The 22,965-nt window shown below is 36.4% G+C and overlaps 1 protein-coding gene across 1 annotated transcript in view; it reads left to right on the top strand.

The window, feature by feature from the left end:
- Positions 1 to 22,243, top strand: part of LOC102846135 (cell division cycle protein 123 homolog) — a 54,546-nt gene extending 32,303 nt beyond the window's left edge. The window contains exons 7-13 of the mRNA XM_006891837.1: positions 5,125 to 5,173; positions 8,280 to 8,355; positions 10,084 to 10,206; positions 11,393 to 11,421; positions 16,881 to 17,009; positions 21,406 to 21,543; positions 22,217 to 22,243. Coding sequence (XP_006891899.1) covers positions 5,125 to 5,173; positions 8,280 to 8,355; positions 10,084 to 10,206; positions 11,393 to 11,421; positions 16,881 to 17,009; positions 21,406 to 21,543; positions 22,217 to 22,243 — 571 coding nt within the window. The remainder of the gene's footprint in view (positions 1 to 5,124; positions 5,174 to 8,279; positions 8,356 to 10,083; positions 10,207 to 11,392; positions 11,422 to 16,880; positions 17,010 to 21,405; positions 21,544 to 22,216) is intronic.
- Positions 22,244 to 22,965: the final 722 nt, after the last annotated feature.

Raw genomic sequence — 22,965 nt, 5'->3', positions numbered from 1 at the left:
TCTTGTTGTGTACCATGGAATCAGATCCGGCTGGCACAGGAGGGGATTGCCCCTCCTTCTCCAGCAGAGCATCTGCTGAATTTGAACTGCACTCCTTCAAGATTGCAGTGCAGCTTCTTTGCCAGTAGGCCACCAGAGCTCCTTTAAAATTAATTTTTCAGTAATTCTTACTAAGATCCACAGAGCCATCTTAATTTAGCCATAGACTCAGAAGGTTTAGTGCAAAGTGGTCACTTTCTAGCAACTGAAAACTTGCTAAATTTTGCAGTGACTTTAGTGGTTTTCAAGGGAGTCTAACTGACCTTTTCAATTTGAAGCCATTAGATTGAAGGCCACTCTTGTATTCCTAGTTGCTCTTACTTGTTGCTTCCTCCCTTTTCCCTGCTTTTTCATTTCCTCAAGAATAGTACAAAGGCACTGAGCAGTCTCTGCCCAGCAGATGTCTCATAGGGTAAAAAGTGGATCTATTTTTGTTGAGACTCTCATACACCTTTAGAACTGGGCCATTACTCTTGTTACTTCTTGTTAACCACAAAGCTATAGTTCTTCCGCCTCCCTGTAGCAAAACCAATCTTGGAGTGGAAAAAGCAGACTTACTGTGTACTTGTTTATAGGAAGTAGGAGATTTGAGTTTCCCAAAACTTCCTTCTTACCTTGAAGACTTTAGGGGCTTGCATAGCAGAAATAGAACAGCCGAAAGATGTGATGTAAGAAAATTTCTATAGTATCATTTCTTGTCCAGTATTTGGGCCTTATGGTTGTGTTATGGTCTTATCAAGGTTCCAGAGATAGCTTGACATTGTCCTTATGTCATAACTCAAAGAAGTAAATAATCAGCTATAGATTGTAGGGTAGAGAGACAAACATCAACGAAGGGCTTTAGCTTAATAAGCACGTCTTTCTCAAATGTCTTTCTAGCTTAAGAGGATACTTCCCTTTAAAATGTTTTTTTTTGTTGTTGTTGTTATGTGCCATCGAGTCACTTGCGACTCATAGCGACCCTATGTACAAGAGCTCTAAATGCTGTTCTATCCTGTGCCAACCTACCCATCTCAAATGCACTTACTCCCACCGCTCCAGTCACAGAATTGATCCATCTCACCAAAGGTCTTCCTCTCCTTCGCTTCCCCTCCACTCTGCCAAACATGATGTCCCTCTCCAAGAACCAGTCCCTCCTTGCAGCATGCCCAAAGTATGTCAGACGAAGCTTCAGAATCCTTGACTCCAGGGAACACTATGGCTTCACTCTCTCCAGGACAAACCTGTTTGTTCTCCTAGCAGTCCATGGTATATTCAACACTCTTCTCCAGCCCCACAGCTCAAAGGCATCAATCCTCTTTCTATCAGCCCTATTCACTGTCCCAACTCTCTGATGCATAGCACATAACTGCGAAGCCTATAGCCCAGATCAGGCGCACCTTAGTCTCCAGCCTGACATCGTTCTACTCTCATTACAGTTTATAGCCTCGGAAAGCCAGCAGAGTCAGAACCAATTTGACCTCAGTGAGATTTGAGTTTGAGTCTCTCTCTTTCCTTTTCTCTCCCGTATGATCTCTACGGATTCATTCTATTCTTTCAGAAGAAAAAGCCAAAGCTAAAAGATAGCCACTTGAACATTAACTTTCCTTTCCTATGCCCCGTCTTTGTCTTATCTTTCATTTGTCAAAATGATTTAAAATATTTCAACTTCTTATCTTTCTTTAATTGTCTGCAATTTCATTTTTACCTTCATAGTAACCTGTCAAAGTAGTGGACAGAAATAACTAGATCCAGTGTGTGGCCTTTTTCTTAATTTTTGCCGACATTTGAGTCATTTCTTCACTTCCTTTCCTTATTTCATTCTTCTACAGTTATTACGTTAGTATTTTCTAGCTCCTTTTTTAATTCTTTGTGTATTTTTTTAATTGTTATTGTACTAGTTTATTTACAAAGTTTGTATACATTGTTTTTCACACTGGATCTTTCCTATTTGTTTCACCCACCCCTCCTTCCACTCTGCAAATTGTGTGACCCTATGATTAACCATGATTAACCAGCCCCGTCTCCTGCCCATCCTCACCCCTCTGCTCCCACACTCCTTTTCCTTTGCACAAGCTTTAATCATGGGCACTTCCTGGGATCCTGTCATCTATTTGAGATAATTGTATCTACCTCCTTCATTTCATTTGTTATACCCATATGATTATGACTTCTAAGTAACTGTTTCATTCCCCCTACCTTTTGAATTACAGGGTTTTAATTTGATCAGGTCAGTGAAAGAAGGGAAGACTCTCAATGTGATAGATTGACATAGTGACTGCAGCAGTGGGCTCAAGTGTGTCAGAAATGATGAGGATGACACAGGACAAGGTTCAGATCTATTGTTGTTCATAGGGTCGCTGTGACCCCTGTTCACCTTAATGGCACTGAATAACAGCAAGTTCCATTTGCTTACTAGACATCGCTTTGTGGTTATTCATGGATGTTTTTCATTTTGCAATTCCTGAATACAGTTTTGCCATTTTCCCCACCCAACCCTATACCACCTGCTTTTCTCTCTGCTCTCTGCCTTAGTAAACGGCCCATCACCTTCACCATATTGGTAGTCCTCAAAGCTTGATACTGAAATCATTGTGGCTTCTTTTTCTCCCATCCCACACATTCAGTTAGTTACAAAGTTGGCAATATTGACTGCCTTCTAAATAGTTTATATATCTCCTTCTCCACTCCTTTTGCCTTTATCTGGAACTATTAGAACAGTCTTCTTAGGCACTCTGCCTATTATTTGCCCCTTCTAGTCATCATACATTGCCACAGTGAGATTGTTAAAGCTTAAATGTCATTTTGTCCCTCACATCTTTGTTGTTGCATGCTGTCAAGTTGGAACTAACTCATATTTGACCCTCCAGTGGGCTTTCAGAGGCCTTGAATTGGATAGGAGGAGATTGTCTGTCTTTTCCCAAGGAGCAGCTGGTGGATTCAGACTGCCTTTGGGTTTGCAGTGCACCTCATTACCACTAGGCCACTAGAGATCACATTTTTAGAATGTTTTTTTAAAAAAAATTATTATTAATTTCAATGAAAATTTTACAGAGACTTTGGATTTCCATTCCTTCATTGTTGCACTTTTTTCCCCTCCCAACCCTCCCCCTAGTACACTCCCCTCTTGGAAAAGTAAAAGAAAAATTCTTACATTGTTTTACAAACCCTCCCCCTCTTGGAAGAGTAAAAGAAAAATTCTTACATTGTTTTACAAACCCTCCCCTCAGGTCCACTCCACTATATAGCCTTCGCTCTGGACTCCCATCATGACAAAAATACCTAATCACATATCCCTCTTAAACAGTTTTCTGCCTCATCTGTTTCAGTGCAGTACACATTATTGAACCCATCTTTCTCAGTCTCCTCCCAATCCCGATGTCAGTCCTGTTTTACAACAGTGGCATCATGGAGTATTTGTCCTTTTGTGACTAAGATATTTCACTCAGCATAATGTCCTCCAGGGTCACCCATTTTGAGTAATATTTCATGAGTTCCTTGTTTTTCAATGCAGCATAGTATTCCATTGTATGAATATACCACAGCTTCTCTATCCATTCGTTTGTTGATGGGCACTTAGGTTGTTTCCAACTCCTTGCTACTGTGAACAAAGCCGCGATAAACATGGGTGTGCATATATCTGCTTGGATGTCAGTTATGGTCTCTTTGGGGTGTATTCCCAGTAGTGGAATTGCTTTTAAAAAGTTTCTTAGAAACTCTTTTTTGTTTATAAGATGAATGCAATCTCTGTAGCAAGGCAAGTAAGACACTTCACGATTTGGATACTTTCTCCTTGCTTATGAGGAACTCTGATGATGTAGTGTGCTACATTAGACTACCAACTGAAGGGTTGGAAGTTGGAATCCACAACCACTCATGAACAAATGATAGACCATCTTTTATAAGTATTTATACCTTCAGATAGAGGATTGTCATGAATAAAAATGGACTCAACAATAGCAAATTTGGTGTGTTGGGGTTTCTTTGCTCATAATTTCCATTCTCTGACCATAGTGTGGCATGCCTGACCTCCATCCCTGCCTTACCATGTTGCCCTTTCTCTTACATACACACTCCTCCTCTTTCTGATGAATGAAACCTTCTTGATTGTTATTTTTCTTCTGCGTGTACATAGTATGAATTGACACACAAAACAAAATCTTACCAATTCTTCCTCTGTGCATTAGAATACTTTCTATTCTTTTGTTGTTATTGTTTACATTTAAAGTGGAACTGACCCTCCAGGGGGTTTTCAAGAGGTAGTAGATCACTTGGGAGTTGATTGCCCATCTTTCTCTTGTGGAGCAGCTGATGAATTCAAACCATGTACCTTTGTGTTGGCAGTGTGATTCCTTACCACTAAGCCACCGCCACCAGAGCTCCTTGTTTTTCCCCTAGTGTGGTGAAATCCCTTCTGAACTTAGTAGACTTTCCCTACCAAACTATGCTTCTAATGAACAAGAGATTCTTCAGTCATTTTTGCATTCCCAGGGTCCAGAGCAGCAGTTAGCATGCAGTAGGCATTTAATAAATGCTAATAAAAATTGTTAACAAAACAGAGTTTTTAGAGGGGCAAGCAGTATACTTAATAGAGGACTGACTTGATCTTTATTATTTACATTTTAAATGGCATGTAAAAAAGTATTAACTTTGAGTAGTTTTAGATAGCAGAGTTAATCTTACAGAAAAGCTGACTTTGGGCACAGCTGTAACAATGGACACAATGAGAATGTGTCACATGGAAGTCTTTGTTTAGAATCAGGATTTAGACAATTTAAGCTATAGTCTTAGCTTCATCTCTGAGGTTGGTTTTCTTTTTATGTCTTGATTTCTTTGCCTTTTGTCAGAACATGGAGATTATAATAGCATCTTCATTGTTGTTTTGAGGATTAAAAATGAGAGAACAGTTCAGAGTACTTAGGAAAATACCTGACATAGAATAATTCTTAATAGTCATTGAGTTTAAATTAATGTCACTTATTTTTGGATGCATTTTATTAAAATGTTATGCCTATGTTAAAATATTTGTAGTATGTATGCACTGATTGACACCAATGTACAAAAAGATTTTACTTCCCTTTTTTTTTATCCCCATATATTCCAAAGATTTATTCATTGTACTGATGATTCCCCAGATCCTTGTATGCAATATGAGGTAAGAAATGTTTTTTTTTCTCATATTTTGATGAAGTTGATGATTTTAGGTGAAACCATATTAGGAGTTTCTATTTTTAAAAAAATTTAATTTTATATTGGTTTGCATACAAAGTTCATATATATTGTGTTACACACTGTTCTTCAGGAATTAATATTAAGTGAAACAAATATTTTAGATTAATTTCTTTTTTTTAAGACTTTTTAAAAATTATTATTGTTTTTTGTGTGTGTATTGTCAATCAGATCTGACTGGTACAGGAGAAGATTGTCCCACCTTCTCCAACAGAGCATCTGGTGGATTCAAAGTGCGCACCTTTGGGATTGCTGTGCAGCTTCTTGCCACTAGGCAACCAGAGCTTGCTTAGATTAATTTCTTTGAGACCTTGAGCTATTGAGTCTTAAATTATGAAGTAATATACATAAAACATACTTAATCTTCACTTATAGACTGTTTCTATATTCCATTTATAACAATACTAACAGTCAGCAATTTTCCACACTAATGAGGTACATTTGGAAGTAATGAGGGTATAAGATGAGATAAGATGGCTAAGATTGGCTGTATCATAATTCTCAGTGGTTTGGCAGTTATGGAATGATGTAGTCATCTTCCATTTTGTGAGCATATGTAATCATACTCTATTTTTCCATAATTCTGATTTCACATAAATGATCAGATATTTGAAACTTAGCCATGTTGATAAATGAAGAGTGTGTATATCTGTGTGTATCATGAATTATAGAATATAATATGTGTGTGTGTGTATCTATATATAATTGTCACTTAGGTTCAGTGGACCTTTTTAATTTTTATAGTTTTCATTTGTTTTGCAAATAATTGTCAGAAGTAAGAATAAATGAATAGTAAAAAAACAGCTTTGTGAAAATTTAAAAGAACTTAAACATAACAACCTCCAATTTTTATACCATATTTTCATAGTTTTAAAAGTACACACACACACACACTCTCTCTCTCTCTCTCTCTCTCTCTCTCTCTCTCTGGTAGCACTGGTTTCTTCTGGAGAGGTGACATTAGGTGGAAAGGAGAAATACTTTCTTCTCTTTTGTAATTCTTTTAATTAACCAGTGCATGTATTGCCTATTCGGAGCCTTATTTTAGTAAAGAAATTTGAACATTAAAATAAATTAATGTTACTATGTTGCAATTTGTTGCTTATGGCCGGTGCACCTGAAGTGCAACCATCCATCACTCATCTGTCAGTTTTTACTTATAGCCAACCATTTACAAAAACAAGAAATCAGGAGAAATAAAAGGAAATCTTCCACCAAGGTATATCCTCAGGGTTAACAGATTAATCTTTAACTTCATTTTTTTGAGATTGGTGTATGTTTACATATGTTCTTGATAAAAACACTTGTGTACCATTTTCAAGCTGTTTTCACTTAGAGCATAATATGGTTTTCCCAGATTATATTTTTTTAATAACTTCAGTTTGAATGATGACTTAATATTTTTATTGTTTGAGTTGATGAACATTTCTTAAGCCCCTGTTATGTCTGTGAGTTATGGTGGCCTATTGGATGAGGAGCTGCACTCCCTACCCGAGGCACCTGGTTCAAATCCACCAAGTACTCTTTAGAGAGAAAGACAAGTAGTTGGCTCCCATGCCGTTTACTGCCTCTGAAGACCCACTCGATGGTCATCTGTGAGTCAGTTCTGACCATGTTGTTGTGGTTGATTGCCATGACACATAGCTGACTCGATGGTACATGTTGTTGTGGTTGATTGCCATCCAGTCAAGCATGACACATAGCGACTCAATGAACAAAAGACCTAATGCCTTTCCGTAACAGAAAAAAATGTCTGTAGCGAATAAAGAATATTAAGCTTCTAATCAAAAGTTTGGCAGTTTGTGTCTACCAGCTGCTTTAGTACAGGAAGGTAAAACAATCTCCTACTGGAAAGACTTACAACCTCAGTAACCAATGGCAGGTTGTCATGAGATTGAAATAACTCAAGGACAGTGGGATGGATTATGTTTTTGTGATGGGAACACAAAGCTGAACACTAGTTCCTCACTCTCAGCCAACTTTTTATTTAGTAGAGAAGAAAAGCTTATGTTGTACATTATTGGACTTCCTGTAGAAAGTTATGTACATTAAACTTGGAAAACACAGAAAAAACATTGAGTCTTTTGTGAGGATCCAGGGAAGAGTAGTAATTCAAAGTCTACCTCACAAGTCTTTTTTTTTTTTTTAATCTCACAAATCTTGATGGGTAAAGAGGGATATGCTCATATAAGAAAAGGTAGAGATGCTAGCAATTTATTGTTAATTAGTAGTTTAAAAGAACAGTACTGATTTCCTCCAACTGTTAACTCAAGATCATTGTGATTGAATGGGTTCTGACTAATAGCAATTTTCCAGTGGGTCTCTGAGACTATATATCACAATGGGAGGAGATTACTCATCTTCCTCCACAGAGTAGCTGATGGATTTGAACTGTCAGAGATGCCGCTAGTGGTTAGCAACACCTTACATACTATACCACCATGATTTTTCAGAAAGGAAACGGAAACATTTGTTAAATGTGCTGTTTGTTTACAAAATTGCAGCTTTTCAACAGTATATGAGCATTACTTATTAAAAAACAGTTGCATTTGTGATTTAGGCTATTGATTTACTTGAAAATAATAAAATCATGAGAGGGTTATTATGATTTTTTTATCACCAATAACTTATCACAGTGAGTGAGAATATTTCTCAGATAACTTTTATTTTTCTGTTTTTATATTATTAAAGGAGTAAAGAACATATAAATACAGGTCACTTTGTGTTATTTATATGATAAGATTTGCCCACGTTTTCCTTGGTGTTGTGTATTACATAAAAACTCTCAAAATGATAAATAACAAAGATAGGTTTTCCAAAACATTTTAGCAATTTATCTTTGTTGATTAGATAGTAGTTCATAACTCTCTTCCTCAATTCTGTCAAGAATGTTTTCTTAGGGGGGAAAAACTCTGAACAAAATCCAGAACTATTTAAAAATGGTAGTTGTCAGACACAGTGTTGGCATAAAATTGCCTGTTAGGCCAGTACTTACTCCATTATTACATAGTGGTGTTATATTCTTTCAACAGCTTGTTCTTCGAAAATGGTGTGAATTGATTCCTGGAGCTGAGTTTCGATGTTTTGTCAAGGAAAACAAGCTTATTGGTGAGTTTTTGGGTTTTACCCTCTTAAAAGTAAACGATAAGACAAAATTAGGGAAAGGGTATTAATGTGTTTTAACATTAGGTGCCTGTTCTAACCAGCTGATACTGGTTCTTTGTGATGTCTTTGTGATGTTATTAAAGATCCTGAGACTATAATCCGTTTTCACAGGAAGTAGTATTCTCTATCTGAACTCTGTAGATGAAAGCCATGGTCTTCGTCATTCCTGATTAGGCTTTCTGAGATATACCTGCTCCTGTTTGGGATTTTTGCAGGTACTACCATCAATACAGTGTTTATTTTGTTGTTAGGTGCCGTTGAGTCGAATATGACTCACATAACCTTATGAACAGTGGATCTGAACCCTGTCCAATCCTGTGCCATCTTCACACTTCTAGAAACACTAGAGCCCATTGTGGTAGTCAACTTGCCAGTCCACTTGGTCAAGAGTTTTCCTCTCCTTTGCTGGCCCTCTACCTTTCTGAGCAGCATGTCCCTCTCCAGGGAATATCCCCTTAGCAACATTTCTGAAGTGTGTGAGGTGAAGCCTCATATTCTTTGCCTCCAAAGAGCACTTCTTGTTGCACCCTCTCCAAGACATATTTGTTTGTTCTTTTGGCCGTCCATAGGGTGTTCAGCACTCTTCTCGAACACCACAGCTCAAAGGCATAATTTCCTCTTCTGTCATACTTACTCATTGTCTAGCTCTCAGATGCAGGTCCTCTCTTACTTCATCTTGATTTTCAGTCATTGTCCATCAGTATTTGATTTTGTTCCTTTCATTTGATGCTAGGGTTTCAGGATTTTCTTCTATCTGATGTAGTTTCTTGAGTCCTGTACCATAGGGAGGCAGCTTGATGTTTTTAAGTAAGATGTTCTTTTGCCTGAAGGTCACTGTCTGTTGATTGTGGTGTTAACCAGTGAAAAGGTACTTGAAATTCTTGAATTTCTTATATTGTTATATATTCCTAGGGAGAAAAAAGAATGTAATCTAATTACATACAGTTAAAGAGTTTATATTAACATGTGATTGAAGAAATGGAAACCTATCTTTTCAGAGCACAAACCCTTTTCCTAGAATTAGAGCAAATTGAGGGAGTTCTTAGAATAATTCACTAGGATTATTCTATATCAGCATGTCACTCTAGAAAGTTTACTTTTCCATGGCTTGATGATCAGACGTAAGAAGGCAGAGTAGCAAGTATGAACAAAAAAATTACATTATTAAGAAAAGAGGGCTTCTATGAAATACAGTGTGAATATGGAAGATATATGGCAAAGAATGTTTTAAAATATTACAAAGAAAGTAGAAGAGAATACCAGTTGGGTGAGAGAAGTCTTTGGAAAAGTCAGAATAGCTACAGTTGATTATATGTGTCTATTTAAAACTGCTGCTTTTATTTTTACATAACTATTTTTATGCCTCTTTGTTCTTTCCATTGCATTAAATAAGAGTAAATAATATTTCCAAAAGTAAGAATGCATGATAATGTGAAACTTGTGTGTCATGCATCCATATGAATGACTAATAAGCTTTAAAACTAATACGCTTTCTATCTGTGTGAAATTGTAAGTAATTTATAATGCCATGTTTTTTTTTTTATAATGCCATGTTCTTTGGTTGGTGTAATCTACTTTAATTTTCTCTCAAAATAACAACAAAGGTTTAAATCACATTTTTGGTGTTTTTGAAAAGAATAATGTATACTAAAAACATAATTTCCTTGCTAGGTATTTCTCAGAGGGACTACACACAATACTATGATCATATTTCCAAACAAAAGGAAGAAATTTGCAGGTGCATACAGGATTTTTTCAAGAAATACATACAATACAAATTCTTAGATGAAGACTGTGAGTATTTTTTTATTGATCTGGTGAAATACATAATGTTACTGAATCATATTTAACAATGACCAATTTTTTTAAATAAAATTTTTATTTTATAATGGTTTACTTACAAAGTTTGTATACATTGTTTTTCCATATTGTGTCTAAGCACATTCACTATTTTAACTATAGCCTATTTGGTATTGCTGATGGTCTGTATTACTTAATTTAACTTGAGGTCTTTTTTAAATATTGAGACAGTTTTCTGTTATTTCAGATGTTTTATATTCAAAGAGTCTATTTACAGATAGTCATGTGCTTCAATTATTATGATTAAATTAGCTAGTCAACTGATCTACCTCAAATAGCTGCTTTATTTGATCAGACAGGACAAAGTATAAGGTAAACATTTATAATTTGTTTTGAGAAATTGAAACATGGTATTCATATAGAGCCTTCATATATCTTAATATTATATCTATTATTATGTACATTTTCTCTATTTGCCAAAGCTGGGTTCTAAAGTAGACTCAATTTAAAGAGATTAATTACACTGTAAGCATAGCTAGATTTTATGCTTTCTTACCACAAATTTTATTCATGTCATTCTCCAACAAGTAGTTAAGTGATTTATGCTCCTTTCACTAGTCTGTTCCTTACTCACAGCTGCTTTCATTTCTGTGAAGCTAAATGATAAACCGTGAAATGGTTGATAAGCTGTTAGTGTTTGTTTTGAATTTTTATCATTGTTAGTTGCCATCGAGTTGACTACAACTCAGAACGACCCTGTGAGCAACAGCTCTGAACCCTGCTGTCCTGCACCACCTTCACAGTCTCTGCCATGCTCGACTCTGCTGTTAGTCACTGTGTCAGTCCATCTTGTTGGGGTCTTCCTCTCTGTTCCTTTTTTTCCCAGTATGGAAGGAGTGGCCCCTCCTAATAAACAGGCTCAAATAATGTGAGACAATGTTTCACCATCCTTGCCTCTAAGGATTGATTGGGGTTAGAGAAAAGTAAGATCATATAAAAAAAGTATCACAAGATGCCGTTTCATGCTTGAAGATCAATTGTTTTATGAAATGTTTAATATACTTATAATAGAATGCATTTTTTAAAATGCCTTTTTCAAAGGAGACTTAGACTATGAAATAGTTCATTTGTTTAAATTGTGTTTCTTTGTAATTAATTTGGAGGTTTTGCTTTTTTACAGTTGTATTTGATATATATCGAGACAGTAGGGTAAGTAAAAGACATGCTTGATATGCTTTAAAATCTTGACTGATCTTACACATAAGTAGAATGCCAGTATGTGTGTGAAGATCCTGTTGCTCAAAATATTTCCTCAAACTAACGTGCTTGAAACTCATAAATACTTCACAATGGCCAAGAATCTCATGTTAAAATAAACAAGGAGAAATACAGGTTCCCGAGTGGCATAAATGGTTTGCCTTCCGCTAATAAGCTAAGGGTTGGTGATTTGAACCCACTTAGCACTACCATAGGAAAGTCCTGACATCTGCTTCTGTAAAGATTACAGCCAAAACAATTCTATGGATCACTTCTAATTTCTAATGTATGGAGTCACAATGAGTTAATGCCAACAAGGTGGCAGTGGATTTTTTAAAGAAGCAAATCAGAGCTCTGGTGATGTAATGTAGTATTTGTTGGAAAGGTCAGTGTTTCAGATTCATTTTTTGCTCAACAATCTCCTCCCATAATTTATGGCCTTAGAAACCTCATAGAGGGTCTCATGAGTCATAATCGACCCAGGGACATTGGATTTCGGTTAATACCTTAAAGTTTCACTGTCTCTTTTCACATCCATTTTTGTCTTTTTTTTCTTTACTTTTAATGGCCTTTTGCTTTTCTCATACATGATAGTCTTAATGTCACACTGTATGACATCATGTGGTGATGTCTGGTCAATTTATGTGTCACAGTTTGTTGTTAGGTGTCACTAAATTGGCTCTGACTCATGGTGACCCTGTGTACAACATAATGGGACCCTGCCGATTCTAATGCCATCCTCATAAATTCTGCTGTGCTTAAGCCCATTTCTTTAATTTTTTAAAATTTTTCTTTTACATTGGTTTGCTTACAAAGTTCGTATACATTGTGTTTCTTAAAGTCCTTCCCATGTATTATGTTTTATAAAATTAATTATCATTGGACTATGCCCATCATTACCCTATGTTTTCAGATCCCTGACAGATCTTTCTCATTTCTTCAACTCCCTCCCTCCACTCACCAAATTGTGGAACCTTATGATTTCACCTCTGCCTATCTTTATCCCTCAGCTCCCACTCCTTCCCTCCTTAAATCCTTGATTGTTGCTCCTATGTCATTACATCTTTGTGAAGGTTGTTTTATTTCTTTTTGATTCTCTCCTTTACCAAACATGACACTTTTCTCCAGGGATTGACTTCTCTTGATAATAAGAGAGAAAATTCACCATCCTCAATTCTGTGGAGCACTCTGGTAGCACTTCTTTCAAGATACGTTTGTTCGTTCTTTTGGCAGTCTATGGCATTCTTTGCCAACACCACAATAAAAGGCATCCATTCTTCTCAGATCTTCCTTGTTCACTGTCCAACTTTTACTTATGTATGAGGCACTTGAAAATGCCATGGCTTGGATCATGTGCACCTTAGTCCTTAAAATGAGATCACAAAATTCAGCTCAATTCACCTTATTGCTGTTAAATTTTAACAAACTCATTGTTGACCTTCCATCAGTTTCCCAAGCTGTGAATTACCTAAGAGGAGATTGCTCACCTTTCTCCCACGGAGCCACAGGTGAATTCAAACTGCCAGAAAGGATTGACCTTTGGGTTATCAGCATAACTCCCTACAGACTAGGCCACCTGAGATCCCTTGTCATAAATTCAGGGATTAATTTAGCAGGTGACTCAGTCACTACCTTATGTCCTACTTTATTTTTTTGTCAGACGTCTATTTAAAATAATTCCTTTCATACACTTAAATGTGACCATGAACTTGTCATTTAAAATTTAGAAATTTTTAGTCAACTAGAATATTCTTTAGGGTTGCTATGAGTTGCCTGTGACTCGACAGCACTTAACAACAACAAAATATTCTTAGCATGATTTTAATCCCTTTTATTTTTAAGATTATAATAGTTTCTTCTTTAAATCTTAAAAGTGATTAAAATTTCTGTAATGAAAACTTTTTAAATTAAGAAATCTACAGAAATATCACTGTTAAGATAATGCATTCTTTTTAAAGATATCTTAGATATTCAGTGTTGTCCTGTGATTAACACTCAATAATTTTTTTTTAAATTTTTATTGTATTATTTTTATGTGTACCGTCAAATCAGATCTGACTGGTACGGGAGATTGCCCCCTCCTTCTCCAGCAGAGCATCTGGTGGATTTGAACCGCATACCTCTGGGCTTGCAGTGCAGCATCTTGCCACTAGGCCACCAGAGCTCCCTTAACACTCAATAATTTAATTGAGAAGATGGCAGACATATTTTCAAAACATATTTCCCATACATCTGCAGAATCTAGTGCTCATATACGCCTCATTGTAGTGATACATATGATACTTTTGAATAATTTTTAGACAAATAGATAATGGCCTATATTGTTAAATTCCAGAATAACTTTAACTGTTGACTGTCAAATTAAACGACATAACTTAAGTGTATTTTCATTTCTTGGTCTTCAAGGATAACAGTGTCTGTTAAAAGTTAGAAAAGTTGGGCTATAAATTTAGAAAGGATGTTGCTTGCCAAGTTTCACCTGTGTGGAACCAAATCTTAGAAAAAGAATGGGAAAGCCAGTATGATAGAATGACTAGTCACCTGCACAGTAATTGCACAGTGTTCTTTCTAGTACTAATCTGATACCACACATGCAGCCAGAATTGAGAACTGTGACATTAGATGCAGTGTTTCTAACATGAAATTTCTGACAAGGTAATGGTCTAGTCTTTGAGAATTTACCTTCAAGCAGCAGTCAGGGACCCACACAACAGAGGTAAATAGAGAAATGGCTTGGAGACAGGTAGGAACAAATCAGTGAGTGAGTAAACCTAGTACACTACCCTGAATATGTGGCTCAGGAAAACTTTTGTTCTCTTTACATTGAGTATATTAATCCTCTTCGGGCCTTTGAGCTGTCAGCTTTTTGTTAATACTCCAATCTTTTACTGTTTATTTAAGATTACCTTTAAAAACCTATGGCTGTTGAGTTGAATTCTAACATTGTTTTATAGAGTAAAACTGTCTCTTAGGGTTCCCAAGGCTGTAAATCTTCACAGAAGCAGAATGCCTCACCTTTCTCTTGTGGAACAACTGCAGGATTCCATAATCCTGGATTCCTCATATATTTTAAATTTTAGTCAAAATAACCTGTTTTCGTAGAATGAGCCATCATCTCATGACTCTTTCATGTGATTTTTATTGTTTTTTGTTTCCCCTGAAATGGTCTACTCTTCTTTCCTGCATCCATCCCTTTCAGATTATTATGTCTGACTATTAATCTTTATCATCTAATTACTTTGGGAAGCTTTTCTTTGCCTCACTATGCAGATTTTAGTTCAGTTCTTTTCCATATACTTCAATGTAGTCTATTCCTGCTTTCTTAAAACGTTGATTGTTGCATATTTTTTTCTTTTGTTTCTTGGAGAGTGTGTGTGTGTGTGTGTGTGTGTGTGTGTGTGTGTGTGTGTGTTTTGGTCTAGTTAAACTTTTTGAAAGGAGAGATACTGTATTCTTTCCTTTTTATTTCACTTGTTTGAGTAGATAGACAGATGGTGGGTATAAGAAGAGTTAGTCTGGCTGTTTGATAGATTGCTTAAGACCAAAAATTCCTAGGAAGTCTTGTGTCTGAGGTTTCACATAAAAAATGTTGTAGCTATAAAAACCTAACCTTTATAGTCTTGTGCCTGATTATAGCTAGTTTCTTCTGCTTTCAACTAGGGGATGGATTCTAAACTATAAAATAAGCTGCCAGCTCTTAGATCTATGAGTGATGATTTGTTTTCAGTTGTTTTTTGCAGTGTGGCTTATTTTTAATTTAAAAAGCTCAATATTTCTATAATAACAGGTAGGATTTTTTTAAAAATGATGGAATGATTTTACTAGTTACAGAAAATCAATTAGAAAGGGCTTGTTGGTTAGAAAATAGCTATTTTTTTCCTTAAAAAAACAGCATACAGTATGTCTCAGCAATATACCAGAAAACAGAACTGGCACTGTAACAAGAACTTGATTGATGACTGGTATTATTTCACATAATCAAAGAATGTAGAAGTGGATGCTGAATTGATGTGAGGAAACAACACCAGTGACAGGAGCTATTTGTAGAATTTCTCTTAGGAAATGTATAAAATGAGAACCTTACCCACATGGATATGGCCAAAAATTTTCTTGAATGGTTCTTTGCCTCTTATGAACTGGTAGTGTAGTCTGTAGGGAGTTGCACTGCTGCCCAAAGATCTTATCTGTCTGGCAGTGTAAATCCAGCAGCAGCTCTCCAGCCGAAAGGTTGCCTGCTTTTCCCGTGTGATGAACAGCCCTGGAAACCCTGTGGAGGGGCAGCTCTGAATCATTTCACTCCATGGCAGTGAGAGAGAGTGAAGTTTGAAACAAACTCTAATTAGGTATTTTTTTTCCCCCTCTTAATTTTTCTCTTTGACTCAGGTGAGAACCCATACTAGATATTTTTGGTAAAAGTAATAAATACGTACAACTAAATACCTTTTGATCAAAGATGTTGTTTTTAATTTCTTGGCAGAAAGAAATTCCTCAGTTTTGTTTACTTGATGCTAAGTCTGTTTACATTAAAGTGCACCTGCTGTCAAATGTGTGCAGTCTGACCTGAGGCTAGACTCTTAACAGTCCAGCAGTGCTCTGAGAATAGGAAAGTACAGTCATTTCTTTCAAAGATTTCTAGTTATTTTAAATTTTCATAGGCTATCAAGCTATACCATATCAGCAAATAAAATATAATATTAAAATTCAAAAGAAAGTTTAAGCATCTTATTGTTTTGTTTTTAGAATTTTTTTTTAAAGTCCACTCTTCAGAGCAGTCTTTTGGAGGTAAGATGTGGTGCTCACTTCTTCACGGCTCATCATCATCCCAGCCTCTGTTTGGGAGAGTATATTGAAGGCACTCTTGAAATCTGTCCTGTCTGAGTATTTTCTTCTTTTTGCCATCCCTGCTTCAGTTGAGGTGGTTTTAACTCCCAGCTGCCCTGTATGACAGAGTAAAACTGCCTCAGAGAGTTTCCAAGGCTGCAATCCTAAAGACAGAGACTGCCATATTGTTCCCTTAAAGAGCAGCTCAGTTCAGTGTAAACATTTCCACTAGCAGCAGAGCACTTAACCACTGCGTCACCAGAGCTGCTTTCAGTCTTAACTCTCTTGGGTGAACATTTTTATGAGTTTTCCCATTCTCACTTGTATTTTTTTACCGAGAGACTTTTCCTTCTCAGCTTCTTTTCTGCTTTCACAGGTCACTTTCACATTAGATCTGTGGCTATTTTGTCTACGCAGGTGTCTCATTCTCAGATAGAACCTGGAAAAATATCTTCTGAAATAAGATTTTTAAGATTTTCTTTTGGAGATAGTGATATAAAGAATTATCTTTTAGATAAGAGTGATTTTTTCCCCCCCTTCTTTAAGTATTTGTAATTTTGACTTAATTTCCCCTACACCCAATACTGCAGGGGAAGGCATGGCTAATTGATTTTAATCCATTTGGTGAAGTAACAGATTCTCTACTGTTTACTTGGGAAGAACTGACATCTGGAAGAAACTTGAAAGCCGATCTCAGTGAAGGAGATGTTCTGGAACAGGTGAGACATTTACCAAAAACAGATATAAAGGAAATATGTGAAATTCATTGAATAGTGCTTGTTTTTAATTTAGACACTTGGATAGACAGTGATCTATACCTTTGGGAGGTACGTAATATATTATAGTAAACTATTTACTGATAGTTTCTTGCCTCTGGAGATGATCAAAGAAGAATATACATTTTGTTCATTCAGCTAGCCTTGTTAATAGAAATGTTCATCTGATAGTTTTTCTGTTTTGTGACTCCATCTGTCATCAAGAAAAATCTAGACTCTGCGTCAAGCCCGATGTCTGTTCTAGTCCTCATCTCAGACTGCCAGACGCTGACAGAATAAATTGCCTAGGTGCACTTGTTGATGGTTTTCACATCCACAGCCTCTGTTTTCAAGTGGGCCTTTAGTACTGTGTTGAGTTTCCCTAGTCAGTACTGTCTTTCATCATCTACAGTGTATTCTACTTCTCCACTTTCCTCAAACCGTCTAATTCATCATTCTTTCCTGTCAGCAGATGATTTAACTTTCTTCTTCATAAGGAAAAGAGAATCTGTTAATAAGAATTCATTCAGATTGTCATCATATCTATGTATATATCTGCTTTCTTCTTCCTAAATCTCATCTCTGTACGCAGCAGACTGTTTCCTTCCATCTCTTCAGATACTTTGTGCTCACATTTTCTTCCCTAGTTTCTCAGTTTCTTCCAACTACCTATTGGTATTTAACTGTGTTAATATTCAGATAGCTCCATCTTAAAAAATACCTCAGATCCTTTTTTTTCTTCTTAGATTTCTCTGGTTGTGTACCATCAAGTCAGATTCCACTGGCTCAGGTGGAGATTGCCCTTCCTTATCCTGCAGATCATCTGGTGGATTTGAACTACGTGCCCTCAGGATTGCAGCATAAACCCCCAAATCTTTAATCTTATGTTTTCAGTCACCAACTTTCTCATCTTCACAACCAAAGTTTCCCTAAACAACAACTTTGTATTGTTTTCTGGCTTTAAAATTCATAGATGCCCTGGGAGCCTAGTGGCAAGAAGCTGTACTTCAATCCCAGAGATATGTAGTTCGAATCCACCAGATTCTTTGCTGGAGAAGGAGGGGCAATCTCCTCCTGTACAAGTCAGATCCTATTTGATGGTAGAAAGAAAGAAAAAGAGAGAGGGGTAGAGAAAGAAAGAGACAGAGAGAGAAAGAAGGGAGGGAAGGTGGGAGGGAGGGAGTCTTTAAAAAAAATTCATACATGCTCATTCTAAAAGAAAATTGTTATAATTTCACCCATAATCCTACCACTTTGGGGACCCTGTTTATATTTTGGTATATAACATTCACATACACATACATTAACCTTTTTAAATGAATAAGATTACTTATACCCTATGTTTCCTGAGAGTTTCACTTAATGTTATAAACACGTCCCCCCCAATACTTGAATTTTTAAGCTTTTTAAATTACAACAACAAATTACAACTACAGAGAATAACTGGAATGTACAAATAAGAGAATGAAAAATGGTGGTGGTTGTTATGTGCCGTCGAGTCGCTTGTGACTCATAGCGACCCTATGTACAACGGCCCTAAACCCTGCTCTGTCCTGTGCCAGTCGCACTGCCTCTGACACACCCATCCCGATTACCCCAGTCACTGAATCAATCCACCTCATAGAGGGTCTTCCCCTCCTGCGCTGTCCCTCCACCCTACCAAGCATGATGTCCCTCTCCAAGGACCTGTTTCTCCTTACAACATGTCCAAAGTATGTCAGACGAAGCCCCAGAATCCTTGCCTTCAAGGATTAGCCCGGTTTAACCCTCTCCAGGATGAATCTGTTTGTTTTCTTGGCAGTCCATGGTACTTTCAACACTCTTCTCCAGCACCACAGCTCAAAGGCATCAATTCTCCTTCTATCCTGAAAAATGGTTAAATAGAAGAAAACAGAGTAGCATAGCAGTGATGACCGACTTGTGGCTGTCAGATAACCCTCTGTGTAAGAGAGAGACCACAGCGTTCTTAGTAGTCAGTTGTTGTCCATGTTGACATAACTTGTCTTCCCTCATAATCAGATGAGTGAAACTGGATGTGGGTAATGATGGTTAGTGGACATTTTATATCTTTTAAAAGTTTTCTTTTTTTTATGATCATTGGAAAGAAAAAATACTATGTAGAGGCAGAATATGAAATCCTACCATCTAGAAATAACCATCCTTAAATTTACTTAATATTTTTCCATATACTTCACACACACACTTTTACATAAGTGTAATCATACTTATTTTAGTCATCACACTTTTTTTTTTAAGCCACTCAGTAGTTGATATCCTCACAGGCAGTTTCCTTACATGGCCAATCAGTCTTATTGCCTGGTGGTTCTCACTTACCCACCAGCTACCTTTTATCCCAACCATTCCAGAGAAATGGCTGTTAGCAGGGTCATCAAGAACTCCACATACATTTCAGTGCACAGTGCACAGTACTTGTCCTTTGACCACATGGCAGTCTTTTAAAATGTCTCACCCTCTTTATTTTTGTCATGCTTCTTCTCTTGGGTTTTGTAATACATATTGTTCTGATTTTCTGCCTGCTTTTCTACCTTCATTGTAAGCATCTTTTCTTTTGTCTGTGTCTTTTTATAGTTATTCTGTCCTGGTTGTTATTTTGCCTTTTTCTTCTAGATTGAAAATCTTTCTTTACCCTACACGTCACTTGCCATACTGTCTTCTACGAGTCTGTTGACTTCCCTATGTTCTACAAGAGACAGTAAGCTTGTGAAGACAAGGATAATAAATCTCTTGTTCTCTCTGTATCTCCAGAGCTTAGCACAATGCCAGAAACAATTAAAATCAATGAATGAAGGGACTGTGCCTCTGCTGGCTTCTTATTATGGTGGTGGGCCATTAAATCTTGGAGATTAAGAAGAATGTAAATTATTTCAATATTGTTGTTACTTTTAAATATGAAGTTATCATTTATCAGATACAAACTGTTTGCACAAGATTAATTTTATAATCCAGATTTGTTGTTCTTTTAAACAAAATGATACTGGTGGTTGAGTGAGAAATGACAAAAGAACAGGAACTGGCTCTTGCCTTCTTTTCCCTCTCCAGTGACAACTGCTGTGCCTCCGTTCCTTAAGGCTCCAAAACCCTACCTTCCCTTAAGATCTTTTCACTGATTGTGATCGTGTCCACTACCACCAAGATTGTGTCCTGCTCCCAAAGCCTTGCTAGGCTACTTTCAGTATTCAGGTCTGCTTCCAGATGTCATCCTTAGTGCGGTCATACCTGAACAGCCCCCCAGTAGTCTGCATGGTTATCCTCTTACTATGTCCTCCTTCTACTTTGTTTTATAACACTACCTGCAAATGATCATGCTAATCTGTTTCATGGTTTAGTATCTGTCTACCAATATTGTTTACCAGAAATTTTATCTCCAGTACTTGGAACAAGGTGCAGCACAAAGTATATATTTAATAAATATTTGTCAAATGTTTGTCCTTTTGTAAGACGTGACCTGTTCTCTAAGATTCTAGGGTCTTAGTCTCTGCTAGACACCCCTGACCTACATACCAGCCACTGCTAAAGCTCAAACCCAAGTAATGTATTCTGCCTCTGCTTGTTAATATATGTAACTGGGCAGGTATAATTAGCTAAATAAAATATTTTTTTAACCCAGTATTTTGTTCTTTAAAATTATTTTTTTGTGTATGTGTGTACTGTTAAATCAGATCTGACTGGTACAGGAGAAGATTGTCCCTCCTTCTTCAGCAGAGCATCTGGTGGATTCAAACTGCTCACCCCTGGGACTGCAGTGCAGCTTCTTGCCACTAGGCCACCAGAGCTCTCCTTGACCCAGTATTTTAAAATGTTGCTGTCATATGCAAGACTATGCAAATTCATTAAAGAATGTAAAAATTTTTTAGATAACAGTACTTGAATTTGCATAGGTAATGAGGCAGATAAACAGATCAATAAGTTAAATGACTGAACAGTTCTAAAGTATTAATGAAATTCAAAACACATATTTACCTTCACTGTTAATTTCATTCTCTTGGGCTGTACTTTCTAACCAGGTACTGCAACCTGTGTTAGATTTCCTGTGGCCAAGATGATTACATTTAGGCCTCTGGCGACCTTCCCAGGGGTAAAATGATCTACTGTTCATTTGTGGCACACCGTGGCTGCTTACTGGTAGCTTTTAGGGGTTGGGAAGTTCTGCTCTTGGCCTAATTGCATCCTAATCCTAGGGTCATATGGATACTGTTTTTAGAATCCCATTTTCTAGTGAATATATGGAATGATCTTAAAATCTTGAAATTGTTTTGCTAAGTTCCTTTGAAGATTGAAGGGTAGACCCCTCTCCAAACCATTACTCACAGTGGATACTTCTGTTTTGTTCGTTTGCAAGGATTCTCCAGCATTTCGTTGCACAAACAGTGAAGTTACAGTCCAGCCCAGTCCTTACCTGAGTTATCGATTACCTAAGGATTTTGTAGACCTTTCTACTGGTGAAGATGCTTACAAGCTAATAGATTTTCTTAAACTGGTAAGATATATTTGTGGTTTTGTTTTGTAGTATGTCAGCCATGTGCTTTTAGATTGAATTTCTAATAATTACATTTTTATTTTAGAATTGTGAACTGAACAAAATGACTTAGTTAAATGATGTTACAGTGAGTTACAGTATTTTTTTTTAGCTCAAGGAATGATCTTGATTAGAATGAATTAAACGTTTATGATGTATATAGTTTTTGAATAATTTTCATAGCAGTTCTCATTTTTAAGAAAGCAGGTAGGCCTTCATATGCTTACCATAGGCTGTGTTCTTGCACTGACTGTATAGATAAAGGAGGCAGAGTGAAATACCCCATATACACCTCAACTCAGGCCTTGTGCTTGCTTTGTATCGTGAATGGGGTAACATAAAAAAAAAAGAAAGCATCTGTATTTTTACTAAGATGAGATGCCTTTTGTGTTTCTTATATGGATGGATGCAAGAGATGTGTATGTACATGTGCCAAAAGGGGAAGAAAGATTCAAATACCTGAAGGCAACTTGCCAAGAGCCAAAATCATAAACTAGTTTAATGAATTACTGCATACCATATCCTTTGCTATGATCTTTAGAAAATGACACTAGCTGGCAGAAAGATATCTTGACCAAGCTGTCATCCCAGTTTTAAAGTACTATTTTAATGTACTCTTACTTTCCTTTGACAGAAAAGAAATCAGCAAGAGGATGATTGATTAGGATTCAAGGCCAAGTTAAAGAGAAAGCGTCGCTGCTTCAGGAGACTCTTCATAGGCCACAACCTTTGACTGGGGTGGGGAGGGCAGTGTGGACATCAATAGCTTTTTATATTCATGTATATTCAGTTGAGGGACAAAAATGAAAGGACTTTACTACTTGTAAAAATAACAATAAATAGATTGTAAACATAAGAAATCATACTGTTCTGATGATAAAGTACTTTCTACAAAACACTTATTCTTTTGGCTCGGTCTATTTAAATTTATCTGTCTTGTGTTCATATTTTTTTTACCTGTTGGGTAGTTGGGTAAATTTATATTTGTTATAAAAAATGGATGTTTTTATTAATGATTTCTCTATTTTTAAAAAATAGAATGTTTCATTTCTGTAGACAATATATTGTCTACTTTGAGGCTTTTAATATAATTTTCAAGTTAGCTTCAGTTTAGGCATAATTAACACTATTTAAATTATTCAGATAGACTTGCAGATAATAAGGAAGATTTATGTCTTCTTACAGCCTCCTTACAATGTATTAGTAGAATGTAGGTAGTCTCCTTTGGTGGGATTCACAGCCTTGGAAACACAAAGGAGGGTCAGCTATGAGGGAGCTGACTCATAGCAATGAGAGAGAAAGAAATGATAATGATAATGATGATGATAATAATAATAATAATAATAATAATAATAATAATAATAATAATTTATGAGTACTTTC

This window comes from Elephantulus edwardii, unplaced genomic scaffold (genome assembly GCF_000299155.1).
Source record: "Elephantulus edwardii isolate Elephantulus edwardi_28Jun2011 unplaced genomic scaffold, EleEdw1.0 scaffold00105, whole genome shotgun sequence".
Classification (NCBI taxonomy): Eukaryota; Metazoa; Chordata; class Mammalia; order Macroscelidea; family Macroscelididae; genus Elephantulus; species Elephantulus edwardii.
Note: the sequence above shows the minus strand (reverse complement) of the source record. Positions and strands in the feature narration are given on the sequence as shown.